At 48.3% G+C, this 21,343-nt stretch overlaps 1 protein-coding gene across 1 annotated transcript in view; it reads right to left on the minus strand.

Moving 5' to 3' along the window:
* The window catches only part of csmd2 (CUB and Sushi multiple domains 2), a 995,459-nt gene that overhangs the window by 584,466 nt on the left and 389,650 nt on the right, over nt 1-21,343 (minus strand). The window contains exons 16-17 of the mRNA XM_072502405.1: nt 13,341-13,556; nt 12,001-12,189 (exon numbers count right to left, since the gene is read on the minus strand). Of these exons, the coding sequence (XP_072358506.1) occupies nt 12,001-12,189; nt 13,341-13,556 (405 nt within the window). The remainder of the gene's footprint in view (nt 1-12,000; nt 12,190-13,340; nt 13,557-21,343) is intronic.

Here is a 21,343-nt window from a genome sequence, read left to right on the forward strand (position 1 = left end):
AATGTTCCAGTTAATTATATCCTGTGATCTCGTCCGGGTAAATAATTATAGGCTTCTTGAGTATAATTAATAAATGGTGGCAATTAAGGAGTTCTTGTGCTTAATTCTACTAGATCTCACTGACGTAACCGGAACACTCAGTCCTCATCCCCGAACATGACACCTTAAAGTATAAGATCAATATGGTATAATCAGATTTGTATTTAAGATTCGGAGGCTAAGAGTACAATACTTTGTGCCTCAAAGTCAGATGAATGGCGTTACTTTGATAAAAAGAGAGCAGCAAATAACGAGTGACTAGATGACATTGCGCTTTCTTCAGCTGAATAGGAAAGGTATATTCATGGAACAAGCTGCTTTCAAAATGAGGACAAGGAGCTTCCTCTCACACAGGATTAGCTGATTTGCAGAATAATGTGTTATCTGCTGCAGAGACTATTGATTCTTTTAAAGGATAAAGATCTGCTGCTTAAGCTTAAATCAAAAATGGGATGGATGTGATTTTGATTTTGGGAAGAGGAAATCTTTGGATATAAAACACAGATTATCTGGATGAAATTCCGCTGAAAGTAAGAATGGATCTTTGCGTTGGACAAATTCATTTACCTGTAAGTGGCATCAACGCAAGGGATGTTAACCTTCTGTAATGAAAGAAATTAACACCATGACATTAGCATTGCTCATGACAAAGAGAGCTCTGTTTGTGGAAACTTGTCTTTATGCTTTTTACACAGATCACGCCAGTCAAGTGAAGAGGAGGTTGGATTTGGGGTAATATTTGATTCCACCAGTTACTGCAGATAACCAACTGCAAATGGCTATCAAGGCTCTTACAGAGCAGCCAGCAGCCCTTGTGAATAGGAAGGGATTCCAGGTATGTAACCCCCACAAATGGACCTTGCAGGTGTGCGCAAGGTGTGGTGGTATGTATTAGGGGTATTAAGGTACCCTGTGATGCCGAGAGGCTATTGGTGGATAGACACTGGGTCCCGATTGGATCAGCCGCCTGCTGGCTCCACCCACCAAGGCGGAGTATAAGAGCCCGGGTTCTCCCAGCAGCCGCATTCTGTAACTGTGCTGCTGGGGAACAAGTCTGCGTAATAAAGCCATCGTTCGACTCCTTCTCATCTTGTCTCGGGAGTGATTGATTGTGCTACAATTTATTACGCAAACGTTTAAGGACATGGAGCTCCGAATCATTCCGGAGTGTCTGCGAATCAGCCCCCACGCGGCAAACTCATTAGCCACTTTTAAACATTGGTTAGCGTGTTTTCAGGGACACCTCCAAACGGCCCCCGGCATACCTACAGAAGAACAGAAAATGCAGGTCCTGCATGCTAGGGTGAGCCTTGAAATCTACACGCTCATAGAGGATGCGGACGATTTCCCGGCGGTGATCGCCATGCTGATAGGAATCTACGTTCGGCCCGTCAACCAGGTCTACGCACGCCACCAGCTCGCAACGAGACGGCAAATCCCCGGGGAATCGCTGGACGAATTCTACAGTGCGCTGTGAAAACTGGGGATAAACTGCAACTGCCCATCGGTTTCGGCGAACGAACACACAGAGCTGCTGGTCCGAGATGTGGTCATGGCAGGTATGCTTTCATCCCAAATTCGGCAGCGATTGCTGGAAAGAGACACATTAGGCCTCAAAGAGGCACGGGCCCTCGCGGCCTCGTTTGATGTGGCATCGCAGAATGCCCGTGCCTACGCCCCCGACCGCGCGGCAGCCCCTTGGGCATCATGGGCCAACGCCGCGACCGAACCCCCGGGACCCCCCGCCACCCCGCAGGCCTGTGCTGCCAGAGCGGCAGATCACCCGGGGGTTCGGTCGCGGCCCTCTCCCCCGCATATCCGACATGGTCAATCGGATTGCACAGTACAAGGTCTTTTCCACGGTGGACCTTAAGTCCGCCTACCACCAGCTCCCCTTCCGCCCGAGCGACCGAAAATACACTGCTTTCGAAGCAGATGGCGGCTCTATCATTTTTTTAAGGGTTCCATTCAGCGTCACTAACGGGGTCTCGGTCTTCCATTGGGAGATGGACCGAATGGTTGACTGGTACGGTTTGCGGGTCACTTTCCCGTACCTCGACAACGTCACCATCTGCGGCCATGACCAGCAGGACCACGACGCCAACCTCCGCAAATTCCTCCAGAACGCGAAAGCCCTGAATCTCACATGCAACAGGGAGAAATGCGTGTTTAGCACCGACCGCCTAGCCATCCTCGGCTACATAGTGCAAAATGGAATGATAGGCCCCGACCCTGAACGCATGCGCCCCCTCATGGAGTTCCCCCTCCCCACTGCTCCAAGGCTCTGAAACGCTGTCTGGGCTTTTTCTCTTATTACGCCCAGTGGGTCCCCAACTACGCGGACAAGGCCCGTCCGCTAATCCAGTCCACGGTTTTTCCCCTGTCGACAGAGGCCCGACAGGCCTTCAGCAGCATCAAAGCGTATATCGCAAAGGCCACGATGCACGCAATCGATGAGTCCCTCCCCTCCCAAGTCGAGAGCGACGCGTCCGACGTAGCTCTGGCGGCCACCCTCAACCAAGCGGGCAGACCCGTGGCCTTATTTTCACGCACCCTCCACGCTTCAGAAACCCGCCACTCCTCAGTGGAAAAGGAGGCCCAGGCCATAGTGGAAGCTGTGCGACATTGGAGGCATTACCTGGCCGGTAGGAGATTCACTCTCCTCACTGGCCAACGGTCAGTTGCCTTCATGTTCGATAATGCACAGCGGGGCAAGATCAAGAACGACAAGATCTTGCGGTGGAGGATCAAACTCTCCACCTATAACTATGAGATCTTGTATCGTCCCGGAAAGTTGAACGAGCCTTCCGATGCCCTATCCCGCGGCACATGTGTCACGCACAAGTGGACCATCTCCGAACCCTCCACGAGGACCTCTGCCACCCGGGGGTTACTCGGTTCTATCACTTTGTAAAGACCCGCAACCTGCCCTACTCCATCGAGGAGGTCAGGACCGCCACCAGGAACTGCCAGATCTGCGCAGAGTGCAAGCCGCATTTCTACCGGCCAGATAAAGCGTACCTGATAAAGGCTTCCCGTCCCTTTGAACGCCTCTTTCACCCTCCTTCGTCTTGTTTCACTCTCTTTCACCCTCCTTCGTCTCGTGTTAGCGGCATGCTAGGTACCGACTCTGTAAACCCCTACCACTATACGGCCCACTACCCTGCCGGGTTCCCTTTTAACAAGGGGTGAATGTGGTGGTATGCATTAGGGATATTAAGGTACCCTGTGATGCCGAGAGGCTATTGGTGGATAGACAATAGGTCCCGATTGGATCAGCTGCCCTGCTGGCTCCACCCAGCAAGGCAGCGTATAAGAGCTCGGGTTCTCCCAGCAGCTGCATTCTGTAACTGTGCTGCTGGGGAACAAGTCTGCGTAATAAAGCCATCGTTCGACTCCTTCTCATCTCGACTCATGAGTGATTAATTGTGCTACACAAAGTTCCCAGGCAGCTGTCACAAACTTTACATCCTGAGTCCCTCTGCCCTCAGGCCACCTGATCTGTAGATGGATGCTGGGCGACGAGGGTCGGGATTCTCCGACCCCCCGCCGGGTGGGGGTGTGAATTCCGCTCCCGCCCCCAAAAAACCGGCCCTGCGTGAGTCGCACTGCCCGCCTCGGAGAATGGCGGGGTCCGGCGCGACTCAATGGGCGCCGGGGCCGTCCGGATTCTCCAACCCGCGATGGGCCAAAGTCCCGCCCACCTGTAGCCGGTCCCGCCAGCGTAAATTAAAGTAGGTCCCTTACCGGCGGGACCTGGCGGCGTGGGCGGGCTCTGGGGGGTCGCGGGGGGAACTGGCTCCGGGAGGTGCCCCCACGGTGGCCTGGCCCGTGGACGGAGCCCACCGATCCGCGGGCGGACCTGTGCCGTGGGGGCACTCTATTTCTCTGCATCGGCAGCTGTGGTCCTCCGCGATGGCCGATACGGGACGAACCCTCCCGCGCATGCACGGGGATTTCGCCAGCACGCGCTGGCGGTACCGCGCATGGGCCGACTCGTGCCGGCCAGCGGAGGCCCTTCGGCGCCGGTTGGCGTGGCGCCAAGCCCCCATCCCGCCGGCCGGCGGGGCGCCAACCACTCCGGGGCGGCCCAACGCCGGAGTGGATCATGCCACTCCGTCCCGCCAGGACCCCCCGCCCCGCCGGGTACGGGAGAATCCCGTCCGAGGTCTTTGTTCTGAACACATGTTGCCTTATACCTGTGTGGCAGAGGCAATGCAGAGGAAGAGAACACTTGCAACCAGTACCATGTGGCACATGGGCAACCATTGTGCAGGCTATAGGTTGCTGAAAATAGTTTCAGGTGCATGGATAGATCTGAAGGGAGCATCCAGTACGGACCAGCAAGGACGGATCTTGTGGGTTACTGTAGTCTGATATCCTCCCCACAAGCTGGCACAACAGAGGGAATTGGACTTAGAGAATGAGGATCTCCTTGAGTGCACAGCCTCCTCTTCTGAGACAGAGAATCTGGAGTGGGCTTGAGAGCAGCAGCCAACCTAAGTGGCTGATACAAACAAGCACTGATATGCATGCAAGGAAGACATGCAAATAATGCATACTGGCATGTTTTTATTCAATGATTTGGATGAGGAAATCAAATGTAATATTTCGAAGTTTGCTCTTGACATGAAGCTTGGTGGGAATGTAATTGGTGAGGAGAATGTTTAGAGGTTTCAAGGTGATTATAGACAAGTTGAATGAGTTGGCAAATACACGGCAGATGTAGTATAACATGGATAAATGTGAAGTTTTCAATTTCGGAAGGGGAAACAGAATAGCAGAGTATTATTTAAATAGTAGTTGATTGGGAAATGTTGTCATACAAAGGGACCAGAATATCCTTGTACATGAGTCACTGCAAGCAAGTGTGCAGGTATAGCAAGCGGTTAGAAAAGCAAATGGGATGTTGGCCTTCATTGCTAAAGGGCTGGAGTACAGGAGCAAGGATGTTTGACTGCAGCTGTACAGGGCCTTGCTGAGACCAAACCTGGAGTATTGTGTGCAGTTTTGGTCTCCTTACGTAAGAAAGGATAAAGTTGCCATAGAGAGAGTGCAGCGAAGGTTCACCAGACTGATTCCCGGGACTGCAGGTTTGTCATAGGAGGAGCAATTGTAGACTCGGCTTGTATTCATTGGAGTTTAGAAGAATGAGCAGGGATCTCTGTGAAACTTTTAAAATTCTGACAGGGCTGGAAAGACTGGATGCAGGAATGTTGTTTCCTCTGGCGGGCGGGATGGGGGGTGTGGGGTGGAGGGGGGAGGGAGGAGCTGTCTGGAACATGGATTCATAGTCTCAGGAAGCGGGGTGGACCATTTAGGACTGAGATTGGGAGAAACCTCTTCACTCAGAGGGTGTTGAATCTGTGGAATTCTCTACCACAGAAGGCTGTGGAGGCCAAGTCACTAAATATATTTAAGAAGGGCATGGTGGCACAGTCATTATCACTGCATCTTCACAATGCCAGGGACCTGGATTTAATTCCAGCCTTGGGTGACCAACTGTGTGGAGTTTACACGTTCTCCCGGTGTTTGTGTGGGTTTGCTCTGGATACTCCGGTTTCCTCTCAAAGTCCAAGGATGTCCAAGTTAAGTAGATTGGCTATGATCAATGCACGAGATTGTTGTGGTACAGACTTGATGAGCCGAATGGCTTCTTTCTGCACTGCAGGGATTCTTTGGATTCTAAGGGAACAGATAGATGTTTAGACTATAAAAACATCAATGGGTATGGGGACAGCATGGGACAATGGCGTTGAGAAAGAGGATCAGCCATGAACCTATTGAATGGCAGGGCAGGTTCGAAGTGCCAAATTACTTACTCCTGCTCCTATTTTCTATGTTTCTTCTGAACCTACCTCAGTTGCTTTATTCACTCTTATTTGAATGTGCTCACCATTTTTATGAGCCCACGGCAGAACACGAAGTGATACATTCACCAATGTCCTCATGAAATGCAGACCTTCTCCACATTTCCTTTTGAAGAGGTCACCAGCTGGAGAAATGGTGCAGAAATGAGCGCTTCAGCTAAATCAAAAACTCACCTTTCATTTGACACATTCAGCCAAACGTTTGACTTGACCATCAGCATATGAGATCCAATTGCAACCAGATAGTTTTATGTAAAGGCTTGTGAGTATTCCTGCGTTGGTTAATTTAGTGAGGAAAAGGCTGCCCCTGGAAAGTTGTATGACATTTTCATATTTGAATTTTGTGTAGGAATCTAGCTGGTGTCAAAGTAACATCTGGACAGTGACGATGCCTAACTAAGGCATGTCGTGGGAATTTTATATTTGCTTTTCACTATCAGGAAGATGTTGTATTTAACAGCATTATCATGTTCCGCCAAGAAAACACAATGAAGTAGAGAATTAAATTAATGGGCGGGATTCTGCGCAAATCGTCGGGGCGGGAAAAAAAAAAGCAAACCCTGGCTGGAACCACTCCGGCGTCGAGCTGCCCCAAAGTTGCGGAATCCTCCGCACCTTCGGGGCTAGGACGGCGCGGAGTGGTTTGCGGCATGCCGGCCGGCGGGAAGGGGCTTGGCGCCACGCCAACCGGTGCCGAAGGGCCTCTGCTGGCCGGCGTGAGTTGGCGCATGCGCGGGAGGGCCAGCGTCTGCTGGCACCATCCCCACGCATGCGAAGGGGGGTTCATCTCCACGTCAGCCATCGCGGATCGGTACAAGGCTGACGCGGAGGAATAGAGTGCCCCCACGGCACAGGCCCGCCAGTGGATCGGTGATCCCCGATCGCGGGCCAGGCCACCGTGGGGGCACCCCCCGGGGCCAGATCGCCCCGCGCACCCCCCTAGGGCCCACGGAGCTGGGTCCTGCCGGTAGGGACCAACTTGATTTACGCCGGCGGGACCCTCGTTAAACAGGCGGGACTTCGGCCCATCGCGGCCCAGAGAATTCGGGCGGCCCCGGGCCCATTGCGCCGCGCCGGTCCCTGCCATTCTCCGAGGCGGGCGGCACGATTCACGCCGTGGCGATTTTTGGGGGGCCGGAGAATTCGGAGGACGGCGGGGGCGGGATTCACACCGACCCCCGGCGATTCTCTGTCCCGGTGGGGGGTCGGAGAATCCCGCCCAATATCTTTTCAGCTAGGTTCTTCTGTTGATTTTAGCGTGACATCCTGCTATTATATTTTAATTCCTTCGTACCCATGCAACTTCCCTTTGTGGTCAAATAGCACCTATTCTCCACATTGGTCAGTGTAACCCATGTTAGGCTCAGTAGTGTAGAGTTGATAATTACAATATCTACATTTACAGTGAGAAATAATTCCCCTTTTCAAAGAAAAGAATGTTATGTGGTTATGGCAACAACCTTTGACCAGACAATAGTAGGGGAAAGCTATTTTTCAAGAAGACTTGTGCAAATAAGGTAGTCTTTTGGAATTAAACCAGCACCAACCTGATCATTACCACCTTACAAAAATCTGTCTCCCTGTGTGGTATTTTAGTGCCAGCTTAATATCTGAACTTCTATACCTCAGCTAGCAAATTTCACTGAGATGACATAAACAGCTCACTTACGCAGTAGTTTGGGTTGGCATTGATCCAATTACTATCGTGGAAATGGAAAAATAGATGAACCGTAACAATATTAAGAAAATTAAATGATGAAACAAAATATTATCTGCTTTCCCCCACGTCAGTCAGTCATTCTAATCACACAAAAACCACACTGCACTCTCACATGATACAATGGCATATACACAACACCAGTTTCATTTAGCTGAATGGATGTGTCAGATTTTAACTAAGTAAACCAATTATTACATATAGAAAATAGGAAGTTGTAAACTGCACGAAAGCTGCCATGGCCACTTTAAAATGCGATGCAGGGCATGATCGAACAGCCACATTGCGGCCGAAAAGCAGCGCACAGTGGTGCAACGTGGCCGATAGAAGCTCGGAGGCCCTGCTCCCGGGATCTACACAGCAGGCAATGCCTCACGAGATCTAACGTGATCTTACGAGACGTTGCAATGTAAATCCCACCCATTGAGGGCGGGGTCATTTTTTGGCAAATCTGCAATATGCAGTTTCCCGAGACACGCAAGGCGCTGGGATCTATCCCGATCGCCTCGGAGATATCGGGTGAGCGCCGTTCAATACCGATCTCCACAAATGGGGACCAGATGGAACAGAACTCTTGGGAGTCTCCCAGGGGATCGGACTCCCCAGGTGCATGCCCTTTAAGCAGTATGGTGCTCTGGCACTGCTGGCGCCACCCAGGCACACTGGCACTGCCAGACTGGCACCATAGCAATGCCACCTTGATGCCAGCCTGCCACTCCCAGCTGGCAAGGATACAGACAGGGTACCAGGTTGGCACTGCCAAGGTGCCAAGCTGGCAATGTTCATGCACCAGCGATTGTGCAGGGGCGCCCTACATGGATGTTGGGGGGGGACCCCCTCATAGTAAGTTGGGGCTAGGGGGTCAGGGGTCACGTCGGGTGCTCCAAAGATCAGGACGCCATTTAAAATTGGCATCCCAATTTCTTGCCACACTGTGAAGTTCCGGCGAGCGAAACTCCTCAGTGCAGAAAATGGGGCTATGTGTGGCCTCTGCTGCGCGTTCCCCGCTGAGGCCCCCTAAATGATCAGAGTGACGTTTATTAGTGTTGCATTTCTTGGCATTGTGAGCATCAGGAAACACGGGGCCAAACACACCCGCTATGGGACCTTGTTCCTAGTTATCTCATAATCTCATTTCACAGAAGTAGCAAATCATCTTTGACCCTTTTAACCCTTATTTGGAACAACATTGATTTTCTTAATTTCCATTTATCATCACCTCTCCCACTCCATCCTTAATTTTAGTTCGTATAATTTTCACTTGGAATATATTAAAGTTCATAATTCTATTTTTAGCATTATACATTCATCCATTTGTGCTGGACACCAACATGCCTTCTACAAATCGCAACCTGTCTCATCCATATGGATGGTTGACATCACTGCCAGGTCCAATATTACAGGCTACTGTCATAAATTGCATCAAAATTATATTATTTGCTTAACTTCCCTTGGGTACACTTTGTAAGCATTTCCATGCATTCTAAAATATTGATGATCAACAAACTAAGGAGAGACTTATATTTATGAAGAGAGTGACAAGTTACTGTTTCAGGCAATCCCCTTCATCCGAAGCAAGTCTAACTTGCTGATTTCTTTCCAGCATTTCCATTTTTTGTTTACCTGTCATATTTTGACTTTTGTCAAGGTTTACATTTAACTTCCCTGACTTCAACATCGCTACTGTCAGGATAATAGTTCAGGAAACAGTTTTTCTTCATTTTCCTCCAGGCAAATTGACCATATTTCTTCCAATTCAATCCTTTGAAGAGATCCTCAAAATCCATTAACAAGTAGTTGTTTTTCATAATTCCCCATTCCAGGGTGAGAGAATAAAATGGCACCCATGGCAATAAATGTTGCCCATTACTGTCTTCTGATGATTTCCACCACATCTATTTTTCCGTTATCATGGACATTCTGAACAAAATTAATCCTCATTAGTTTCAGATAGGAACGTGCAAAGATTAAAACAAATAGCGATTTTTCTTCAGACATAATTTTCTCACTGATTCCTCATGTTGCCCAATACCATGCAGCTTCCTGTTGAGGTGGGAGGTAAGCTTTTTAACCAGCCCTCGAGCAATTGTATCCCTTAATTGGTCCATGATAAAAGCCAAAATGGCATACAATATAGGTTTTCTTCCTCTCAACCGCTCAAAACGTTCGTACCCAACTTTCAGCTGCAGCCTGCCTTGTCCTTCCCTCGACCATTCACCCCCAACAGCATCGGATGGCACAAAGACTCGCCTGATGCAGGAAATTCAAGAGTCGCTGCCACATTCTAGCACCCATGCTAAAGAACACTGGTGCAGCAATATTTTGTTCCTTTCAGGCTTCAATATCAGAGGCAGTTTCAGTAATCAGGGGGGGAGATTTTGATTTTTTCATGGGGTGTGGGCATGACTGATTAGTTCAGCATTCACTGCCCATCACTAATTTGCATAAAGACGGTGGTGCCGAGCTATGTTCTTGAACCGCTGCAGTTCATATGGTGCAGGTCAATCACAGCACTGTTTGGAAGGGAATTCCTTGATCTTGACCCTGCGACAATGAAGGGGTGGCAATATAGTTCCAAGTCGGGATGGTGCCAATTTTAGAGGGGAACGTGCAGGTGGTGCTGTTCCCATGCATCTGCTGCCCTTCTAGGTGGTGGAGATCACAGGTTTGGAATGATGTGGAGATTCCGGCATTGGACTGGGGTGGGCACAGTAAGGAGTCTTACAATACCAGGTTAAAGTCCAACAGGTTTGTTTTGAATCACTAGCTTTCGGAGCACAGCTCCTTCCTCAGGTGACTCACCTGAAGAAGGAGCTGCGCTCCGAAAGCTAGTGATTCGAAACAAACCTGTTGGACTTTAATCTGGTGTTATAAGACTTACAGGTCTGGAAGGTATTGTTGAAGAAGCCTTGGTGAGTTGCTGCAGTGTATCTTGTAGATGTTAGACATTGCTGCCACTGTGTGTGAGTGGAGTGAGTAAATGTTTAAGGTGGTACGTTGGGTGTCAATCAATTGGGCTGCTTAGTCCCTGATGGAGTCAAGCTCATTCTTGTTGGAGCTGCACTCATCCAGACAAGTGGAGAGTTTTCTATCTCACTCCTGATCTGTGCCGTGTAGGTGGTGGACAGTAGTTTGGGAGTCAGATGAGTTACTCTTTGCAAGAACCTCAGCCCCTGACCTCCTCTTGTAGCCACAATATTTATATGGCTGGTCCAATTCAGCTTCTCATCAATTGGAACTCCCAGGATGTTGATAGTGAGGAATTCAGGGATGTTAACACCATTGAACATCAAAGGCAGATGGTTTGATTTTCACTTGTTGGAGATGATCACTGTCTGGCACTAGTGTGGCACAAGCATTACCGATCACTTATTAACTCAAGCCTGAATGTTGTCCAGGTCTTGCTGCGTATGGACATGGACTACTTCAATATCTGAGGAGTCACGAATGGTGCTGAGCATTATGCAAGCGTTTTCTTAAATTCCCCACTTCTGCCCTTATGATGGAGGGAAGGTCACTGATGAAGCAGCCGAAGAATTGTAAGCATTCATTGGACGGGATTCTCCAACCCCCCGCCGGGCTGGAGAATCGCCGGGGGTCAGCGTGAATCCCATCCCGCCGCCCCAATGCCAGCTGCCAAATTCTGGTTTTTTCGCGGGGGCCGTTGGCAGCAGCCCCCCCCCGCCCCCGGCGATGGGCCGAGCGGCCGCCCGGTTTCGGCCAGTCCCGCCGGTGTAAATTACACAAGGTGTGTACCGGCGGGACCTGGCTCTGCGGGTGGCCTGCGGAGTCCTCGGGGGGGGTGGGGGGGGGGGGAGATGGAGATCTGGGCTCCCACAGTGGCCTGGTCTGCGATCGGGGCCCACCGATCTGCGGATGGGCCTGTGCCCTGGGGGCACTCTTTCCCTCCACGCCGCCCGCTGTAAAGCTCCGCCATGGCCGGCGCAGAGAAGAAACCAACTGTGTATGCGCAGGAATCACGCCAGCGAACATGCTGCCGCTCCTGCGCAAGCGCCAACTCGCGTCGGCCGTCGGAGGCCCTTCGGCTCTGGTTGGCGCGGCACCAATCACTCCAGCGCCGGCCTAGCCCCCGAAGGTGCGGAGGATTCCGCACCATCCGGGCGGCCCAACATCGGAGTGGTTCACGCCACCCTTTGGCGCCGGTACGGCCTGCCCGCCAGATACCCGAGAATCCCACCCATTGTTCTAATTGTTGTATATTTTGTTAATTGTTACAACAAACTATAATAGTTCACTGTATACTTTCTGTAAAGAAAGTAACTTAGCAATAATGCATTGGTTCAAGTCTTTGCACAGCTCCTAACTTGTGTTGAAATTTCTGCCCAAGTGAAATGAAAGCACACGACCACCTACCAACACACCTTGGAAGAGGTGAACTCCACACCCGCCGTCTACCTCCAAGGCAAGTTATCCGGAACACACCTTCCAGTCTATATCCCGGGAAACATGAAAAGGTGAGAGTATCTCCAACTCCAAATTGATCACCACTTCTGCTGCTGAAGAGCGGGGTACCAGGATCATCACAAGGCTCCAAATCATGCTCTGGATAAAAAACAAAATGGCCACTGTTTTAAGGATGGAGAAAATTGTTAGGCTGGAAAACGGCTGAAGTAAAGCAAGCAAATGACCAAACTATTGTTGCAAATGACAGGTACACAATAAGGAAATGGGGGTTATGTGCAGGTTGGGAAGCTCGTGTGGATTCAAATTGTACAAACCAAAGTACTTCAGAAATGAAAGACCAACACAAAGAATTCGCTGATTTTCACGAATTATTTGATTTATTTTAGGAACTAAGTGCTCCAGCATGCTCCACCATTTCACTTCTGTAATCTGTGCTCAGGCTTAGGCCTACATATAAATGACTCTTTTCTTCCTGAAAGAGTGCTACATGAATGCAGCTTCAGCGGTTGTTACCAATTCTTACTGGACAAAGGCATTGTGCTGCACAATTCAGTCCAAATGAGCAATATCCCACTCATGGTGGATTCAACTGGAATTCGAGACGGGTGAGGGCAACTTACTGGTGTAACAAAGGATGTTCTTCTGTGCTTGAGGCTGCAAATTATTTACCAAACAGGATAGAGAGAGCGATACACTGCTGGTGGGTGCCAAAAGACACGGGGCAGAAGTGGGTCATTCAGACCATCACGTCTGCTCTACCATTCATGGTATACTCCATTTACTTGGCAAAAATGAACCATGGACATTCACTGGTACTTGGGGAAATAATGATCAAAGGTGAGTTTGGAACCAACCGATAGTGTACTAGAATCATAGAATTTACAGTGCTAAAGGAGGCCATTCAGCCCATCGATTCTGCACCGGCCCTTGGAAAGAGCACCCCACTTAAGCCCACCCTATCCCCGTAACTCAGTAACCCCACCCTAACCTTTGTGGACACTGAGGACAATTTATCATGGCCAATCCACCTACCCTGCACATCTTTGGACTGTGGGAGGAAACCGGAGCACCCGGAGGAAACCCACGCAGATACGGGGAGAACATGCAGACTCCGCACAGACAGTGGTCCAAGCTGGGAATCGAACCTGGGACCCTGGAGCTGTGAAGCAACTGTGCTAACCACTGTGCTGCCCAAATTGGTGCCAAACAATCTACCAAATTGGTGTCTAAGTGGTCTAAACTGAGAAAATCTAACATATTTGAGTGAAGGAATGAAGAGTGTGTTATACCTGTGAAGGTTATGTTGAAACCTTCGTACGACATAGAGAAGTCTGAAATGAATCGGATCTCGGTTGTATAATTCCCGAAGAGTCCAGCACTGACTGAAGATGGCAGGTTAGATCCTGTGAGTCTTTTCAAAGGATGAGCAAAGCTTCCATTCTCGGTGATCAGTAGGTAGTCATGGGGACTCTCCAAATGAAAGGTGTGGAATGTAAACTGTATTCCTAGAATCGTGGTTTCCAAGAAGGAAAAAAAGGACATAATGTCAGGAGTTTTCATCCACACAAGATACTGGACAAATAAACGGATACAGGCTGAAAACTGTCTTTGACAGCCAAATGTAAAATCAGGACTCTCATTTTGTTTGTCTCTTGCAGTAATTAAATTGGGAATAAATTCTACAATCAGATGAACACATGCTCTTAGGTTCAACTGGATTCGGGAATTCCGATCACATACAACAAGGTTGAAAGTCATGAGGAAATCACACCAATATCTGTTTCCTCCAAAACGCAGGGGATGGCAGCACGGTGGCTCAGTGGTTAGCACTGCTGCCTCACAGCGCCAGCGTCCCAGGTTCCATCCCAGCTCTGGGTCACTGTCTGTGTGGAGTTTGCACATTCTCCCCGTGTTTGCGTGGGTTTCGCCCCCACAACCCAAAGATGTGCAGCTGGGTGGATTGACAACGCTAAATTACCCCTTAATTGGAAAAAATTAATTGGGTACTCTAAATTTAAAAAAAAACACAGGTTAACTTATTCTATTTTTGATCAGTGTATTTGGTCATAACTATTATGATGGACAGTGGGCGGCACAGTAACACAGTGGGTTCACATCACCAGGGTCCCAGATTCGATTCCCGGCTTGGGTCACTGACTGTGCGGTGTCTGCACGTTCTCCCCGTGTCTGCGTGGGTTTCCTCCGGGTGCTCCGGTTTCCTCCCACAAGTCCCGAAAGACCTGCTGTTCGGTAATTTGGGCATTCTGAATTTTCCCTCTGTGTACCTGAACAGGTGCCGGAATGTGGCGACTAGGGACTTTCCACAGTAACATAATTGCAGTGTTAATGTGAGCCTACTTGTGACAGTAAAGATTATTATGAAAAAGAATCGTTGATGTTCAACACTGATGAACAATCATTCTTATCCTGAAGGGATAATGATCGATTTTTATAATTTTACCAACTGCGGGAAAATTAATTGGAAATAAACTGACAGCAGCCACCATAATGAAAATTCCACTTTCAAAGCAGAATTAGAAGCCTGAGATACGTGTATCCAAGATATATTCATAGTGTTTCTGTTACCTGAAAGTGCAACTTGGATACTGTTTGATAACTACGGGGGGATTCTCCGACCCCCCCCCCCTCGCCGGGTCGGAGAATCCCCGGGGAGGGGCGGCGCGGATCCCGCCCCGCCACCCCGACGCCGGCTACGGTATTCTCCGGCGCCGGTTTTTGGGCGGGGGCATGGTTCACGCCAGGCCAGTCGAGGGCCATTGGCAGCGGCCCCCCCCAGCAATTCTCCAGGCCCCGATGGGCCGAGCGGCCGTCCATTTGTGGCCAGTCCCGCTGGCGTGGGTGACGCATGGTCCCACATGGCGGGACCTGGCAGGTAAGTCGGTGAGGGCAGTCCTCGGGGGACGGGTGGGGGGATCCGACCTCGGTGGGGCCCACACAGTGGCCTGGCCGGCGATCGGGCCCCACCGAACTGCGGGCAGGCCTGTGCCATAGGGGCACTCCTTCCTTCCCCGCTGGCCCCGGTAGGACTCCGCCATGACTGACGCGGAGAAGAGAACACTCCGCGAATGCGCCAAAATATGCCGGCCTATCTGCGCATGTGCGGAACCACGCCGGCGGTTCTGCGCATGCGCGAGATCATGCCGACCCTTCGGTGCATGCACGAAGCGGCGCCAACCCTTCCGCCGTCCACCTGGCCCCCAGAAGTGCAGAGAATTCTGCACTTTTGGGGGCTGTTGGCGCCGGAGTGGTTGGCGCCGGTTCTCCCGCCAGTGTGGGGACTTAGTCCCCAGAAGGGAGAATCCCGCTGCACGTCTCTGAGCAGTTACAAAGCAGCCTAGAACGGGAGGGATGGGTTTAAACTAATGTGGCAGGGGGGTAGGAATCAAAACAGTAAGCCAGCAAGTGTAGAGACTGGGGATGAACATGGCACCAAGGTCAGGCTGGTTCAGAGGAAGAGCAGGCTGGGGGAGGTCGAACTCAGTGGGCCTGGAGGCCTAGAGTATATCTGCTTCAATGCATGGAGTATAAAAGGTAAGACAGATGAACTTAAAGCCTTGATTCATGTGCGGAACTTGGATGTGGTTGCTGTAATGGAGACTTGATTAAAAAAATGACAGGACTGGCAGTTAAGTGTTCCAGGATACAGGTGTTTTAGGCGAGACAGGGAGGAAGGTAAAAGAGGTGGGTGAGTTGCAATACTGGTGACAGAACATATTACAGCTGCACAGAGGGAGGACACCGTGGAAGAATCAAGTAATGAGACACTGTGGATAGAACTCAAAAACAGGAAGAGGGATGTCACTATGATGGGGATGTACTGCAGGCCTCTCAACAGCCCACGGGAAGTTGAAGAAGATATGTAAGCAGATTCTGGATAGATGTAGCAATAATAGGGTTGTTGTAGTGGGGGACTTTAATTTTCCTCACATTGACTGGAAATCCCTTCGGTCTAGGGGTCTGGATGATGAGGAATTTGTTAAGTGTGTCCAAGGAGGTTTTTTGGAACAATATGTGGATAGTCCGACTAGAGAGGGGGCTATACTGGATCTAGTACTAGGGAACGAGCCCGGCCAGATCATCAAAGTTGCAGCAGGGGAACATGTGGCGAACAATGACCACAATTCCGCAAGATTTCAGATACTCATGGAAAAGGAAAATGTTGTCCTAGGGTTAAGGTGCAAAACTGGGGGAAGGCTAACTACAACCACATTAGGCAAGATTTGGAGGCTGTTGTTTGTGAGAGGCTGTTAGTGGGTAAATCCACACTTGGCAAGTAGGAGTCTTTTCAGGAGCAGTTGATGGGAGTGCAGGACAGGCTTGTGCCAGTAAAAAGGAAGGACAGGAAAGGCAGGATTCAGGAACTGTGGATGACCAGGGAAATTGTGAGTCTAGTCAAAAAGAAAAAGGATACATACCTGCGGTCTAGGCAACTAAAAACAGATGAAGCACTTGAAGAATACAAGGAAAGTAGAAATGAGCTCAAGCAGGGAGTTACGAGGGAAAAAAGGAGTCACAAAATATTGTTGGCAGACAGGATTAAGGAGAATCCCAAGACATTGTATCTGTATATTAGGAACAAGAGGCTAGCTAGTGAAAGAGTTGGTCCACTCTAGGACAAAGGAGGGAAATTATGTGTAGAACCAAAGGAAGTAGGTGAGACCCTTAATGAATATTTTGCATCGGTATTCACAAAGGAGAGGGACAGGGCAGCATGGTGGTGCAGTGGGTTAGCCCTGCTGCCTCACAGTGCCGAGGTCCCAGGTTCGATCCCGGCTCTAGGTCACTGTCTGTGTGGGGTTTGCACATTCACCCCGTGTCTGCGTGGGTTTCGACCCCACAACCCAAAGATGTGCAGAGTAGGTGGATTGGCCAAGCTAAATTGCCCCTTAATTGGAAAAAATTAATTGGGTACTCAAAATTTAAAAAAACAAAAAAAACAAAGGAGAGGGACGTGTTGCTTGGTGGTGTCGCAGACGGATGTGTAAACAGTCTAGAACAGGTCATTATTATGAGGGAGGAAGTGTCAGGTGTGTTCAAAAGCATTAAGATAGATAAATCCCCAGCGCCAGGTGGCATCTATCTCAGATTACTGAGGGAGACAAGAGGTGAAATCGCTGGACCTCCAACAGAGACCTTTGTGTCTTCGTGGGCCACAGGTGTGATCCCAGCGGATTGGAGAATAGCCAATGTTGTACCACTATTTAAGAATAGATTATTTGGGCATCACAGTAGCATAGTGGTTAGCACAGTTGCTTCACAGCTCCAGGGTCCCAGGTTCGATTCCCCGCTTGGGTCACTGTCTGTGCGGAGTCTGCACATTCTCCTGGTGTGTGCGTGGGTTTCCTCCGGGTGCTCCGATTTCCTCCCAAAGTCCAAAGATGTGCGGGTTAGGTGGATTGGCCTTGCTAAATTGCCCTTAGTTTCCAAAAAGGTTAAGTGGGGTTACTGGATTACAGGGATAGGGTGGAGGTGCTCTTTCCAAGGGCTGGTGCAGACCCGATGGACCAAATGGCCTCCTTCAGCACTGTAAATTCTGTAACGGTTGCAAGGATAACCCGGGTAATTATAGACCAGTGAACTTGACATCAGTGATAGTGAAATTTTGGAAAAGATTCTCAGGGATAGGATCTATGCGCATTTGGAAGTGAATGGTCTTATTAGCGACAGACAACATGGTTTTGTGCGGGGGAAGTCATGTCTCACTAATTGAATTGAGTTTTTTGAGGAGGTGACAATAATGATTGATGAGGGAAGGGCTGAGGATGTTGTCTACATGGACTTTTAGTAAAGCATTGATAAGGTCCCTCATGGCAGGCTGGTGCAAAGGATTAAATCAGATAGGGTCAGGGGTGAACTAGCTAGATGGACTCAGAACTGACTTGGCCATGAAGACAAAGGGTAGCAGTGGGAGGGTATTTTTCCGAATGGAGGTTTGTAACTGGTGTTGTTCCGCAGGGATCAGAACTGGGACCACTGCTGTTTGTAATATATATAAATGACTTGGAAGAAAATGTAGCTGATCTGATTAGCAAGTTTGCGGATGATACTAAGATTGCAGGAGGTGCGGATAGTGACGAAGATTGTCAGAGAATACAACAGGATATAGATAGGCTGCAAAATTGGGCGGAGAAATGGCAGGTGGAATTTAACCCAGACGAATACGAGATGATGCACTTTGATAGATCCAATTCAGATGGGAGCGATAAAATAAATGGCAGAACCATCAGGAGCACAAAGATACAGAGATCTGGGCGCGCAGGTCCACAGATCCTTAAAAGTGGCAGCATAGGTAGAAATGGTGGTAAATAAAGCATATAGCATGCTTACCTTCATAGGATGGGGTATTGAGTGTAAAAGCTCGAAAATTATGTTACAGTTATGCAGAATGTTGGTTCGGCCACATTTGGAACACTGTGTCCAATTCTGGTCACCGCACTACCAGAAGGACATGGAGGTTTCGGAGAAAGTACAGAAAGGTTTTACCAGGATGTTGCCTGGTATGGAGGGTATTAGCTATGAGGAGAGATTGGATTGTTCTCCCTAGAGAGAGGGAGGCTGAGGGGCGGCATGAAAGAAGTTTATAAAATTATTAGGGGAATAGATAGGGTGAACAGTTGAAGGCTTTTTCCCAGGGTGGAATTGAAAATTACAAGGGGGCACAATTTCAAGGTGAGGGGAGATAGGTTCAGTGGAGATGTGCGGGGAAGTTTTTTTACACAGAGATTGGTGGTGGCCTGGAATGCACTGCCAAGTGAGGTGGTAGAGGCAGGTATGTTCGCGACCTTTAAGACTTACCTGGATAGGCAAATAAACAGACGGGGTATAGAGGGATACAGGCGGTTAGTCTAGATAGGCCACGTGATCGGCGCAGGCTTGGAGGACCGATGGGCCTGTTCCTGTGATGTTTTGTTCTTTGTTTGTTCTATATGGTCGTGCACAATTCAGGAGCAGTTAGATTAATTGCTTTGCAAGATATTCGAAACAGTGAGAGGAGATCAGTCAAACACTAAGGAAAGTGCATTATCAGTGGTGTGAGAGTGTATTATTACTAAAATAACCAGCTACAAATTGTTTCAGACTGGTCATCATTCAAGATCATAAAAATAGCAATTTAATGCCTGAAACATAATCTAAATAATGTTGATAGACTATGCCTCTACCATACTTTGGTAAGGAGACATGCCTTTCCTGGTCAATCTACCCATCTTCAATTTTCAGGCAGCGGCGAATCATTTTCAAAATACTTTTTATCCAGACGTTAATTGATTTAGTGACAAAGGAATTGTTCAGAATACATTGTTCTTATTGTTCACTGCTCGTTAAGCAAACATTGAAATGGTTTGTAGGCTTATGGGGCACTCTTCAGTTCATTGTCCAACATCAACTTCAAACACTTTCACTTGCAAAGTGCAGAACATCTAATTAGAGCACACTTGGCAAATGATGCAAACAATGTCATGGTGGTGTGAATAAAATCACTTCTCCAAATAACAGCAACATGGGTTGAAGGTATTTCAGAAGTGCCAAAATAAGACTCAGTGAAATAAATCTCATTATATCCTGGTATGAAAAGGGTTTACAATACATTGATGAATGTCATGAGCCTCACAGACAGTTGAAGAGCCATTTGCAGCCTTTATGAACAGCCAACACATCAATGAACTCAGGTTGCATGTCTTGCTAATAGCTTAGTTTGATTCCATTTGTATTGTGCTTTTAATGCATTAGTAGAGAATTCTGCAACACGAACATACCAGGCCATGTTTAAAAATGATTGCCCTGTTTCTAAAAAGTGAAAAACAAACTAATGAAGGAAGTCTTGCGGTGTAGTAGGCGAGGTCCTTGCATCTGAGCCAGAAGCTCTGTTTACAAGTCTCACTCCAGGACCTGAAGACCAAGTTGCCTTTTAGCACTACTGGCAGGACGTAAGAGTGGGAGAGATTCCTGGGTCAGCCATATGATGAAAAGAAATTGGAGCCTTTACCATTACTATCGATAGCTCCAGATTACATTAACATGCATGTAAAAATGTATGTTGCCACAGCAACTTGGACTCCTTGGGAGCTTGGTTGGTTCAGTTGGCTGGTTGGCCCGTGTGGATCAGATTGGTGCCAAAAGCACAGGGTTCAATCCCCATTCTTGCTGAAGTAGTTGAGGACCTGCTGCCTTGCACGACCAGTGGTAGAGGTCATACCATTGTGGGTTGGCCCTATTCAGGCAGAGAACTAAGAAAAAGAAGAAACGATGGAAATTGCCAGACCACAATGCTGTTATTTACAGAGCCATATTCTTCCCCAGTACCCTCCAACTAATATTTGAATGGCCCAAAAGTGACAAGTTACCAGAAATGGATTCAATTTATTTCTATATATTTTTGCAGTTGTTGAAGTGCAACATACAATGCAGAAATTTGCAATATAGGATTCATGCAATTTTAAACAGGTACCACTGAGAATTTTTTTCCTAGAAAGCTGGTGTTCTAATTCACTGAATCCCTCGAAAATTTTTTTTTTAATGGTTTCATTTAACAGCCGCTGCCTATAAGTTGGGCAAAATACAATTTCCCAATGGTAGAGCATTGCAAGCACTGGGACACCATTTACCATCCTTAGTAATCTCCAGAACAGGAGGTCGTTGAAGCAAATTGTTTATATTGCCTAGATTTTTTCCAATTTTAATACAGTTCACAAAAAAAAATATGAATAACAAACAGAACCATTTGTGGAGTCAGTAATTGACACGGCACTATTCTTGACTTCCCCTGACCCCTACTGTGCAGATTGTCAATCAGAATGGAAGCCATGTTCCAATCAGGCATTTCTGAATGGTAACAGCTCTCCTTGCCCCTTTTCTTCAGCTTAAGTGTCAGAATAATAAGTATAATCCCTGGATGATAGTTGAATACTGCATGAATAATTCACAACTGATTGCTTCAAATCTACAATGCTTTGAATTTGCATTTGTTTTTATACACTCACTAAGCAAAGGTGAAAATGGAAACAAATTTTCTCCATTAAACCTAAAGGTGACTCAAACATTTCTGTTGAATAAAAAGAGTAAACACAATTTTTCTTTAATTGAAAGATATTGGCCCAGAAATTGCATGTGCAATGCTGCAGCACTTTTACAGCAATGGAAACCTAGATGCGCTCGCCAACAGTCTGGAGAATTATTTTCACAAGAATTTTCTGGACCAGTTTATTCTCAGATTCATTGGAGTAAAGTGATGCACTGGTGTAAACTCACCATCATTTTCTCAAGGACAATTAAG

The sequence above is a fragment of the Scyliorhinus torazame genome, chromosome 1 (assembly GCF_047496885.1).
Source record: "Scyliorhinus torazame isolate Kashiwa2021f chromosome 1, sScyTor2.1, whole genome shotgun sequence".
NCBI lineage: Eukaryota > Metazoa > Chordata > Chondrichthyes > Carcharhiniformes > Scyliorhinidae > Scyliorhinus > Scyliorhinus torazame.